Raw genomic sequence first — 12,884 nt, 5'->3', positions numbered from 1 at the left:
CGTCACCAGATATGGACCCAGCAGCACTCAACCCACCAGAAGAACTGCGTCTGGACATAATCTACTCCGTGGAAAGACTCCTGCATCTGTGGCTCGAACATGAGGGGAAGGAATTTCGCCGTGCTGTGGAAACCAGACTACAGCGCTTGTTCTCTGGTCTTCCCTGGCTACTCAGTGCGCTCCACCCACTCGAACAGGATTTAATCCGCAACGAGCTCCACCTTCATCCCCCAGCTGCTACTACCCACCTGCCTGAAGGGCCGGATGTGGAGCCGCTCGGCCCGTCAGAGCCATCATCAAAAAAGAAACGGCATTCACGCCGCCGACGCGCCACCCCACAGCCGGACATTCGGCCTTCTAATTCACCTTCTGTGCTGCCAGAAGCTCCGTCGGCTCCCTCGCTGCTACTTCCAGCTCCGTTAGCTCCCTCGCCGCCACCCGCAGCTCCGTTAGCTCCCTCGCCGCCACCCGCAGCTCCGTTAGCTCCCTCGCCGCCACCCGCAGCTCCGTTAGCTCCCTCGCCGCCACCCGCAGCTCCGTTAGCTCCCTCGCCGCCACCCGCAGCTCCGTTAGCTCCCTCGCCGCCACCCGCAGCTCAGCTAGCTCCCTCGCCGCCACCCGCAGCTCAGTTAGCTCCCTCGCCGCCACCCGCAGCTCAGTTAGCTCCCTCGCCGCCACCCGCAGCTCAGTTAGCTCCCTCGCCGCCACCCGCAGCTCAGTTAGCTCCCTCGCCGCCACCCGCAGCTCAGTCTCCTGTGTCCCCGCTAGCTCAGCCATTAACTCCACCACAAGCTCCATTTTCACCTCTACCATCGCTTCAGTCATCAGTTCGGTCTGCCACTCAGTCGCCCTTAGCTCCATCATCCACACTACCACCTGTTTCTCTTCCACCACAACCGTCGCTTCACCCAGCCACTCAGGCTGCTACTCAGTCAGTCATTCAACCCATAGCCCTGCCGTTAATATGCTCTGTAGCTGAGCCACTAGCCGCCCGACCCGCAGCCACTTCAGCCACTCCTCCACCCGTCACACCTCCACTACAACCATCACTGCGGTCTCTAGCGCAGTCACCTGCAGCTCTGCTTTCCCCAGTGCAGTCTCCAGTGTCCCCAGTGCAGTCTCCAGTGTCCCCAGTGCAGTCTCCAGTGTCCCCAGTGCAGTCTCCAGTGTCCCCAGTGCAGTCTCCTGCAGCCCTGCTGTCCCCAGTGCAGCCTCCTTTAGCACAGTCACCCACTCAACCACCAGCACCACAACCGTCACTACCTCTAGTTCATTCCCCTGTGAAGTCATTAACTCCACCACCTACTCCACTCTCACCACCACCGTTACTACAGACATCAGTTCAGTCCCCTGTGCAGTCATTTACTTCTCCACCGTTAGCAGCTCAGGTCCCCGTGTGTCCAGCAGCTCAGGTCCCCGTGTGTCCAGCAGCTCAGGTCCCCGTGTGTCCAGCAGCTCAGCTCGCACCTGAACCATTGGCCCAGTCCCCGATAGCAATACGGTCTTCTGTTCGGCTTAACATTCAGCCAGGGGTCCCAAACCTCTCTGGCTCTACATCAGCTCCTGCTGGAAGCTCGGATGAGCTCATCCAGGACTCCGTGGCTCCCACGCCGCCATCTGCCTCATCCGCTGGGGGTTCCAGTGAGCCCGGCCAGCACCTCCTCGTCTCCGCTGGAGGGTCCGAGAGGCCCGTTCAGCCTCCTGTCTCCGCTGGAGGGTCCGAGGGGCCCGTTCAGCCTCCTGTCTCCGCTGGAGGGTCCGAGGGGCCCGTTCAGCCTCCTGTCTCCGCTGGAGGGTCCGAGGGGCCCGTTCAGCCTCCTGTCTCCGCTGGAGGGTCCGAGGGGCCCGTTCAGCCTCACGTCTCCGCTGGAGGGTCCGAGGAGCCTGTCCAGCCTCACGCCACATCAGCTGGAGGGCCCGAGGAGCCTGTCCAGCCGCCATCTGCGACCGCTTCGTCATCGCCTGGGCCAGCCTCTGCAGCTCCGCCTGGCCCGGCCTCAGCCTCTGCAGCTCCGCCTGGCCCGGCCTCAGCCTCTGCAGCTCCGCCTGGCCCGGCCTCAGCCTCTGCAGCTCCGCCGCAGCCTCCTCAGAGTCTTCGTCTGCTGCAGCCTCCTCAGAGTCTTCGTCTGCTGCAGCCTCCTCAGCCTGTGCTTCGCCTGGTCCCGTCTCGACTGGTCCTGTGCCCACCGGGCCTCGGCCAGTACGCCTGACACTGGAGAGCCGCCGCCGTTGCCTTGCGCACGGCCGGCCTCCTGAACTACTCCGTCGTCTCCTTCGTCGCCGCCGTTGCCTTGCGCACGGCCGGCCTCCTGAACTGTTTCCGCGTCGCCGCCGTTGCCTTGCGCACGGCCGGCCTCCTGAACTGCTCTGTGTTTGAGTTATTTTCTTGGGCTCCGGTGTTTGCTGTGCTCTTTGTTTTCTGTTCCGAGCCCTCCGTCCTGGGCCCCCGCCGCCCGCCCTGGGTTGTTTTCTGTTTGGTTTTGTTTTTCTGTGTTTGGGCTGTCTGGAGCCAGCCCTTGAGGGGGGGGTACTGTCACGGTCCTGGGTCTCCTGACCCAGCGTTTTTAGTTCTTTGTGATTTTCGTATTATTGTACTTGTGTGTGATTTATTCCATGGCTTCTAGTTTTGATCCCTTGCCCTTCATGTCTCCCTGTGTGCCCCTCTGTGTATCTGTGAGCCCTCGTCTCTCCTTATGTTTTATTCCATGCTTCCCCTGCCCATTATGTCTAAGTTCTCCCCGTGCTCTCTCTTCCCCCTGTGTGCCCTCTATGTATTTATGAGCCCTCGTCCCCTTTCGTGTTTATTCCATGTCTCCCCTGCCTGTTACGTTGGTGTTCTACTCGTGCTCTCTCTCCTCCTGTCTGAACCTCTGTGCTCCCTGTTTCACCTCTCCCGTCAGTGTTCAGTTCACCCCGCCCTGTCTCGTTATGGTTATCAGTGTCACCTGTGTTCCCCGTGTGTTCCCACTTCCCTTGTTAACCCTCTGTGTATTTCTGTCTGCGTCTCCCTCTGTTCAGTGTGACGTCGTCCCTCATGCTGTGTGTGATTCCCCGTGTTTCCTGGTGAGCCTTATGTTAGTTTTTCCCAGTCTAGTTTTGTATCGCCTATCATCTTCTGTTACGCAATAAAGCTGCCTTTTGAGTTTATTCCCTCGTGCCTGTGAGTCCTGCATTTTGGGTCCTACTCCTGCCTGCCGCACAGCGTTCCATGACAATTCCTCCTGTAGTCGATGAGCTCCTTGGTCTTCTCGGTGTTGAGCAGCAGGTTGTTTGTGTCACACCACTCAGCCAGACGATCCACCTCCTCCCTGTAGGCGGCCTCATTGTTGTCATTGATGAGGCCAATCACCGTGGTGTCATCTGCAAACTTAATGATGGTGTTAGAACCATCGGCAGGTCTGCAGTCATGGGTGAAGAGGGAGTACAGGAAAGGGATCATCACACAGCCTTGTGGTATACCGGTGTTCATTGTGATTGTAGATGAGCAGTGGTTATCCAGCCGGACATGTTGGGGGCGGTTGGTCAGGAAGTCCAGTAACCATATGCACATGAGGGAACTGAAGCCCAGGTCTGTCAGTTTCCTGATGAGTTGTGAGGGGAGGATTGTATTGAATGCTGAACTGAAGTCAGAGTAAGAGGTTGTTGGTCTGGCGTCATGTCTGCTTTGGTTGTGGTTGTGGGATTCCCTCGCTCAAAACGAGCATAAAAGTTGTTGAGCTCGTTGAGGAAGGAGACATCAGAGGATGTGGGGGAGGGGTTGGTGGTCCTGTAGTCTGTAATGGTCTGGAGTCCTTGCCACATGCGTCAGGGATTGGAGTTGGAGAAGTGTTTTTCTACCTTCTTTTTGTAATGGTGTTTGGCTTTTTTGATACCCTTCTTTAGATTAGACCTGGCTGTACTGTAGGCGTGTGCATCTCCTGACCTAAAGGCGGTGTTGCAGGCCTTCAAGAGGAGACGAACATCCCGGTTCATCCAAGGCTTCTGGTTGGGGTACATGGTAATCCGTTTCTGGGTGGTGACACTGTCTGTGGTTTTGGAGATGTAATCCAGTACAGATGAGGCGTACTGGTCCAGGTCTGTGTGGGTGAACATATTCCAGTGTTTTTAAATCTGCGTCTGTCCCCTCTGGCCACACTTTAATTGGCCTCACAGCAGGTTTCACACGTTGGATGAATGGACCTTGTGGACCTTGTGCACAAGGTCGTTTGTGCACAAGAACTAATTAATGTTGAGGAATTTAAGTATTTGGGAGTGCTACTAGTCTCGAAATTATCCCTTTAAAAAAACATGTTGAAAATTTAGTGAAAAGTGTAAATGTTAACATACGGAACTTTAGACATATCCACACATCATGAACAGACACAGCAGCGATTACATTCCTGTACTCTGTGATACTGGCTCATATTGAATACTGTATTACAAGTTGGTCCCATACTAGTCTCGCTGCTATTGGGCCAATCGAAGTATGCAAGTGATGGCAAGCCACACATGGTAAGCTCCACACCTCACCACCAGTTGATTCACTTTAGTTTACTTTGCAGTCACTACTTTAAATGTAATTCTACTTATTAGCCAATATCGTTTGTTTATTAAATAATTTTATTTTTTCATTACACCTTCTAATGTTTATATGGTGTGCACACATAGTAACACTGCAAGGTCAAAGTTCTTTTTTTATGTTATATTTATACATCTTTCTTAGTTTGAGTTACCTGGGGTTTGGCTTCTCCTTCCTGGCTGGCAAAAAGTGTGGCAAAGGGAGAGCTGAAGTACCACTGACAACATGCTTCATTGCCTGGGGGGTGTTTCAAGTTTGTTTAATTGTTTTGTATTAGTTGGTTATATGGCAGCCATTTTGTTTCCCCCCTTGTGTGTCATTTGGTTTGGCTAAGCCAGTATTTAAGTTCCCCTGTGGATCATTTTGGGAAGGCAGTTTGTCTTATGTTTATTTGAGGTTTTGTTAATTGTTATCTTGATTTTAGTTTATTGAGTTGACCTCTTTTATTTTCGTCTGCCTGTTTAAGTGTTTTTTAAATCTTTGTTAAATATCTTCATATTTTTGGATCAATAAAACCCCTTTTTTTTTTTTTAAATTGAACACCTGTGTCCTTTATGCCTTACTGCTTGGTCCCTGATAATGCAACAAAAGAGCATTGAAAATATTACATAAGAAACTTTTCTCATATCACCATTTTCAAATTTTAGATAAATACAAGTTTCTAAATTTTACTAATTTCAAAATATTTAAATCTGCCTGTCTAATATGCAAAGTTATACATGGTCTGGCGCCTCCAACAATAAGTGATCTAATTAAACAAAAGTCTAGCAGTGTTGCCGGGTCTCGATTGACTCGAGCCACTATTAAAGGTGATTGTGAATTGGCATTTAGACGGACCTCCTTTTCACAGAATGCTCTGTCATATCAGGGAGTGAGCTTCTGGAATCATCTTCCACTGTCAGTGAGGGAAAGTACAAGTCTCCCCATCTTTAAGAGTCACTTAAAAGGTTGGCTGAGGGACACACAAACACGTAATCATGTTTAATTAGTCATGCCTTACATTGGACATGAAAAAGAGTTAAATGTATTACAAAAAGGGAAACAAGTATTGTAATGGGTCAGATCAATATCAGGACAGTCAGGGCATGTATAATATTGGGGATTGTGCAATATAATTGATGTGCCTAAGGCTATAATCTGGCATATTTACATTTGTTAATATGTTCATTATGTATTTTCCCTCTTTCTAAATTAAATTAAATTAAATTAAAATTAAGTTGGAGAAAAAGCAATGCAAATGAACCACACTGTGTGATGTAAGGAGCTCTCTGATTAGTGTGAGACAGGCTGACTGCCTGAATTTCTCTACGCTGACTTTTCTACACAGTGTGTTGCTTGTACAAGGGCATATAAAGATCATTACGAGTGGTCATTGCTCTGAAATTGCTGCCAGGAGGATGCATCATCTATGTAATGTGCTGAGGATTGTCTCTTTGTCAGGTCATCCCTCAGCTTCCAGGTTAGAAAAGTGGCACAGACGTCTTTTATTCATTCATAAATTATTTATTAGTTGGTTTAATTATTTAATTATTGTTACCTAAACAAATAACATTACACATTTTTGGATTGCAAAGCTGTTTATACAAGAAAAACAGAGTACAGCAGAGTAATAGTCTGATCCCTGCCCCCCTCAGACTGCAAGCTAAAATATCCTTTAGCATGATATTAAACAACAAAATGCTTTAACTTATTTAACAATACATTGGTTGTAAAATAAAAGAATATCAAATAAAACTTCATGTTAAATGATAGGACATATTTAGCCACAGTTTTTGTTGTGCACCTTTGCTACAAGAGAAAAAAACTTGTCACTTGTTCTGAGAGGCACAAGAGGAACTGGGGTATTACATAAGTAACTCATGGGTGGCAGAGATGTATGTGCAAGACATTTATGAGGACAGTGATAAAGTATGAACTACGCCCCCACCAGATCAGTACCACATAAATGTCTTTGTGGATATAGAGAAAGCATATTTAGGGTGCCAAGAGAGGAAATGTGGTACAGAATGAAGAAGTCAGAAGTGGAAGAGATGTTGAAACATTCTCAAGAGAGCTCATGGGTTTTACCCATCATAAGATGTTTCTCGTGTGAAACCTCGGTAATGACACAGCTTTTTATAGCCCATCAGTTGGGACTGATCCAGTTGATATTAATTTGTACTAAGTGGCAGGATTAATTTCTTATTACTGGTAGAGTTTAGCTGGTGTTCAATTCATGGGTTCTGTACTTGTCTCATTGTGTAATTTTTCATTATTAGACATGACTTAATTTACAGACATCTATGGTTTGATTTCCTTGCATGTGTGGATTGGATGGGTTATTACTGACAGATTTTTATTTCAATAATACCTTTAGAAATACGTTTACTCAGAAAATTGGTGACGTGTTCAATACTTATTTTTCCCGCTGTAAGTGTCCACTGCTTTCTGTTCAGCTTCATTTCAGGAGGTCATCTCATGGCTCCATGTTCTGCAGTATTTGTTGAGTGTGGATGTTAAGTTAAGGAGAAACTCTCTTCTCACATATCCAGAATTGTCTATTGGAACATGGTGCATCATTCCAGCTGTCTTCTATATTGTAATTATCTATCTCTCCACAATTTTGCCATGTGCCACCATTTGGCTCTTTATTCCCCTGATTCCAGTAGCTGTAATACAGATAAAATTATATGAATTAAACTCAACAATTCAGTCAGTATTTTGTTTTCAGTAAGCTATTAACCAAATTAATTTAGTTAAAGTGCACAATGACTTTATGGACAAGAGACAGATTTTATTTTTATTTCAACCTTGTGCTCGTTTGAGTCCCATCCACCCATTTCCATGTCCCCTCTCTCTCCGAGTCAGTCAGTCCAATCCACAAATGCTTCTTGAACTCGTTCACAAAGTTCTTTTTTAGAAAGAGAGAAATGAAATGTAAACATGCAGAACTTAAAGTGATGCATCAGTGTATCAGCTGTTTTCATTCAGTGTTTAATTCTTTGTTCTACACACATCTGTATTAAGTTTGAACACACACAAACCTGTTCCTCTCGGCTGTTGATAATCATCAGGTCTGCACCTTTTTGAAGACAGTCTTGTCTGCTTTCTTGCCAGGATTTCTTCTCTGAAGACACCTGGTACAAACTATCACTGAAAATTACTTTTTCTCGGCGATCTGTTGAAGAAAAACAGAATAATAATTTGTGCTTGCTTTGTGATAGGTAGCATACATAGAATCGCAGTTAGACCCTTTAAAGAAGGCTCATAATGGGAAGAAGCAATCAGTGGTACAAATTCAAAGCACTTCAGTTAAAGTGTGTGTGTATATACATACATACATATACAGTAAATATATATATATATATATATGTGTGTATGTATGTATGTATGTATGTATGTATGTATGTATTTTTTTTTTTTTTTGGGGGGGGGGGGTGACTTTCAGGTGTATGGACCAATGTTTTCGTTTCTGATCAAACCAGAAATCTTTAATGAGCAGCTAGATTTGTCTCGCATTAAGCTCCAGAGTTAATGCCAGTTAATGCAACATCGAAGCAGCTGTAATCCATAGCTGTGCGTGTTCATGGAGCTTGCAGTTTCACCTGCTGGACATCACTACCTGACAAGTTTAACTGTCTTCAGAACATTGCAGAGGCCTTATTGACAGTATTTGGCTCTACATATCTGTGTGAGCAGATTTTCTCTCACATGATGTCCTCAGGTAGCCATCTGAATGCTGGACACTCGGAGACCTGTGTCTCTGAGTGGGAAACCAGAGATCACATAACATGTGTGTCTCTGTATTAACAGACATGCCATATTGGCTTAGTTTATTTTTCTTATCATTCTTGTGAGGAGACCATAAATAGCATTTGTATTTTCTGTTGTACAGTTCACTTGCTGTTATGGAGTTCTTGTTATGGATAAAAAGTGTCTTTTTTTTGTTTCAAAATAGCTGATAACTATTCGCTGATAGCTGCCAACATCTGCGAACAAATATAATTCTATAAAGTGGTTCTATATAGTGTGTAACTGTTAATATAGAGCGTTATTAAATTTATTGCTAATGCAATCATATGGCACACTGACCTCTGAGGAAATTTTAAATGGCACTCATCATCAGAAAGGTTGCCTACCCCTGAGATAGACAGACAACCATTTGCAACTACATTCACACTTATGGGGAATTTTGAATTCACCAATTATCATAACCCACTAGAGAATGAGCGAAACCATGCAAACATAGGGAGAACATGAAGACTTCACACACACCACACAAAACCAGGATTCTTGCCTCACCATGCTTTTTAAAAAGCTACATTTGTTAAAGTGTTAAAGACTTAGAGGTAAATCTGCCATCAAGCATTAAGATATAATTACATTGAAGGTCGTCTCTGCTTGTGGTCATGTCTTCCAATCTTTTCTGGAGCTGGTCTCTCTCTTTAACCAGATTGTTGAAACTGGTCTGTAACTGGTTTCTCTCACTGGTCACGTTGTCGTAAAGCTTGTGTAGTATCACTGTCTTCATTTCCCACTGAGATTTGCCTTGGGTGACTGTTGGACATCATCATAAAATAAATACATCACCTGTGACGATTTTAGCATGCTTTACATTCATGTTGTACTCACAAAGAAAAACCACAGTTATGAGTCCAACCAGGAGGAAAAGACACAGCAGACCCAGAAGAATCACAGCAGCTCTGCAGGAACTCTTCTTTAAAATTTCAGGACCTACAGGTAGAAGTAAATATTTGTTATATGTCTAATCATAAATTTTTTTTATATCCTTATACATTTTATTATAACACCAATTGCTGTTTTTATCTAAAAAGTAGTATGAGAGACTTATTGCATCTGAGAATGGGTCTTGGTGGAAGCGAAACAAATACCATTACAGTGGAACCCCGGCTTACGAAGACCCCATTTAACGAAAAATTCAAGTTACGAAGGCACTTAACGGCAATATTTCTGCCCGTGGTACGGCAAAATGCCCGCGTAACAAAATAGATAAAATAGAAAATTTTAAAAAATTTAATTAAATTCCATAATGTTATGTACATGTACACGTACGTATGTATGCATGCATATGTATACTTTCTTCAGACAGTTTGTATAGAATTCTCTGTTTTATTTTTAGTTTAGTTTTGTGCACAAAACTTTAGCAACACGTAATTGTAATATCTATAGATAGGTTTGTGTTTTTTACCTGGGGGTGAAGGTCCAGTTGTTTTACGTTGTACGGTTTGGATCACTTCATGATTCATGCAAATGTCTTCCACAGTTTGATGCTCCCTTTTAGACTTTCTGCGACAACCTAATACTTCCTCTGCATTCTCATAGACTTCATCCATGATTTTATCTGTATTGGAGGTTTAGTTGGGTCTTTAAGTCTCTGAGGTGATCAGTGCTTTGCAAGAGTCTCTGAAGTTGTGTGTAGTAGCTCTGAACTGTGTGAAAATATACTGACACAAGCAGTTCTCTTTTTAACAGGAAACTGAGATCTGATGGCACTCCTCAGGGCTGTGTTTGGGATTATGACTGCATTTGTCTTTGTATTTGAATATGCACTTAGTACTAGCTGCAGCACTTTTTCTACTTGAAAGAATTTAAAATATATCAAGCATTATAAGTATGAATAAAAACAGGAGAGAAGGCCACTGCATATTAATCCTAAAACATTATATATTAGAATATGTTTATAAAGTGAATACTTTCCATGGAACATGGGATGCAAAAAGTTGGGAAATGGCTTCAATTAGAGCATCGTAAAATGACAAGAGATCGTAAGACATGTACCCTCAGGCTCCCTCCTAGATTTAGAGATGTTCTTTCCTATTTCACTTTTGATTCCCCGCTTAACCAGCGTTTCTCCCTGTCCAGAATGTGTGCATCCATCTCATTGAAAGAATGGCCTAATCCTTGGATTGGACCAATTTTTGGCACAATGGTCTTTGATCAGTGGTTCTTGATCAATGTTCAATTTGCATATTAATAATCAAGAAACTGACTTCACAGCCCAATGTTCACCAGTGGTGCTAGTTTCAGTTATTATGCAAATATACTGTTAATAAGCTTGGGGAAACCTGCAGTCAGCTGAGACTAAAGAAGTCACTTGGATGACTGAAGAAATTTTTCTCCCACTTGAAAAGCTACATCCAGATGAACAGAATCAACTCTTCTTTCCTTACCTGGATGATTGAGCATGCATTAAGACTTTACTGTAATGCAATCTTTATGAGATATCACAGTCTTGTTTTGTTGCTTTGTCTTTGTACTTAAATGCCTGCTTATTGTCTCAAAAAATGTGAATTTTGTCACAACATGGTGTTATTCATGAACAAAACAAAAAGCATTTCTCATAGTTTTTTTGTCATTGTGTCGTGTTGTGATCTCTATCTTGCTGTGTCTCCCATGTGTTATAGTCTCCCAGCTAAATTGTGTGATTACTGTAAACAATTCACACGATTGTGTTCTGTTTCTGTCCATTTGCATTCTTCCTCTTTTCGTCCAGTTGCTTATGTATGTGTTTTGTTCTATTACTTGTTAATTTGGGTTGAACCCAGGACTGTATAGGCGTTGGCTGAATAGCAGTGGTGTTCACCTTGGGGTGTCGGTCAGAACACACAGGACGCACAGATTGTCATGGTCCTGCGGGGTTCTGGGTTTGTGCTCCCTCTGTTGGTCCCTGGTGTTAGTGTTCCCCTGTCTCGTCAGGTTAATCAGGTCCAGCTGTTTCCCCCACCTGTGTGTGATTTCCCAGTGTCTCTTTGTGTACTTATAGTGTGTGATTTCCTCTGCTCCTCGTCGCGTCGTCTGTGTTCCTACCTGGTGTAATCCTCTGCGTGTTCTCCCTGCTGTTCTCCCTTCATGTTCAGGTTTGCCACTCCTCTGTGTAGTTTATCCCAGTTTAGTTTCGTCCTTAGTTCTGTTTGCCATCTCCACTTTGTGTTTGTTATTAACAATAAATCACCCTCACATCTGAATAAGTGCTGCGTTTTGGGTCCTCCTTCCACTCTCCACACGGCCACTGCCCCGGACCGTGACAGTACGACGCGACCACAAGATGGACCCAGCAGCGCTTAACCCGTCCAAGGAGCTACGGGAGAATCTAATCGATGCCACACAGGAGCTGATCGACCTGTGGCTGGAAAGCCCGGGTGGCACGTCCCAGCGCGCTATAGAGAGGCGGCTACAGCGTCTGGTGACCGGTCTCCCATGGCTTCTGGGCTCGCTTTGTTCGTGGGAGCGGGAGTTCCTCCTTTTGGACCTCGGACTTCACCCCCCGTCTGCTTTTACTTTCGAGCAGCCCGAGGCGGTGAGCGAGCGACATGTTCTGGCTTCCCCAGTTTCCGGGACTTTGTTTTCTGGGGCGATTCAGAGCGGGATGGGAGACTGCATGGATCGCTTACCCACCTTCGTGGTGACTGATCCTTCCCAAGTGGGCGTGTACAGACCCTCTGCAAGACTAACAGACTGTGTCTCTGCCACCCCTTCTGAGCCAGGACTTTATCGCCATTCTCCGGCTCAGTTCAGTGCTCGGCCACAAGCTCCCCAGTCAGTAGCTCAGCCGTTAGCCTCCCTGGGGGCGCAATTGCCTGTTCTGCCGCCGCTCCAGTTAGCCACTCAGCCGCCACCATCACCGCTAGCATCGCTACAACCCACGGTTCCGGTAATAGCTGAATCACAGTTTTCACACTGTTTTTCCACCGCTGTTTCTAGGCAGGGAGATGAACTGTTACATTACGGACCTGTTCCTCAACAGCTGGCAACATTAGTGACTGTTACTCACTCCGGGGCTTCCCCAGAGGCGGGGTTACTACCCTCAGCTTACTCTGGACCCCTGGTGGCCAAGATGCCAGCTGTGAACTGCACTGGGCTGTCACTGCCTGAGCAGGGTCAGTGCTCTGCGCAGCTGCAGCCCTCCTTATGTGTGCCAGAGGCCCACGTGCCTACTGGTTTTGTTTCACATGTGCCAGAGGCCCACGTGCCTACTGGTTTTGTTTCAAAAGTGCCAGAGGCCCACGTGCCTACTGGTTTTGTTTCATGTGTGCCGGGGGCCCCGGTGCCCACTGGTTCTGCGGCTGTTTTCGCTGGGGGGCCCGAGGAGCCCGTCCAGCCTCCTGCTTCACTAGCTGGGGGGCCCAAGGAGCCCGTCCAGCCTCCTGCTTCGCCTGCTGGGGGGCCCGAGGAGCCCGTCCAGCCTCCTGCTTCACTAGCTGGGGGGCCCAAGGAGCCCGTCCAGCCTCCTGCTTCGCCTGCTGGGGGGCCCGAGGAGCCCGTCCAGCCTCCTGCTTCTTCGGCTGGGGGGCCCGAGGAGCTCGTCCAGCCTCATGCCACACCTGCT

At 46.4% G+C, this 12,884-nt stretch overlaps 1 protein-coding gene across 1 annotated transcript; it reads right to left on the bottom strand.

Moving 5' to 3' along the window:
• Positions 1 to 6,099: 6,099 nt before the first annotated feature.
• LOC147328107 (uncharacterized) lies at positions 6,100 to 9,966 on the bottom strand. Its single transcript, XM_086296270.1, has 6 exons — positions 9,747 to 9,966; positions 9,170 to 9,271; positions 8,921 to 9,094; positions 7,582 to 7,715; positions 7,348 to 7,448; positions 6,100 to 7,206 (listed from the first exon to the last, which is right to left on the bottom strand). Exons 1-6 carry the CDS (start codon positions 9,889 to 9,891, stop codon positions 7,059 to 7,061), a joined length of 804 nt encoding a protein of 267 aa, XP_086152396.1. The 5' UTR covers positions 9,892 to 9,966; the 3' UTR covers positions 6,100 to 7,058.
• Between the last annotated feature and the right edge of the window lie 2,918 nt (positions 9,967 to 12,884).

The sequence above is a fragment of the Aulonocara sp. 'chitande type north' Nkhata Bay genome, linkage group LG6, assembly GCF_057382095.1.
Source record: "Aulonocara sp. 'chitande type north' Nkhata Bay isolate Kocher_YH1m ecotype deep benthic linkage group LG6, A_spYH_male_GT1.1, whole genome shotgun sequence".
NCBI classification, from domain to species: Eukaryota; Metazoa; Chordata; class Actinopteri; order Cichliformes; family Cichlidae; genus Aulonocara; species Aulonocara sp. 'chitande type north' Nkhata Bay.
The sequence above is the reverse complement of the archived record's forward strand: the minus strand, read 5'-3'. Positions and strand labels throughout refer to the sequence as shown.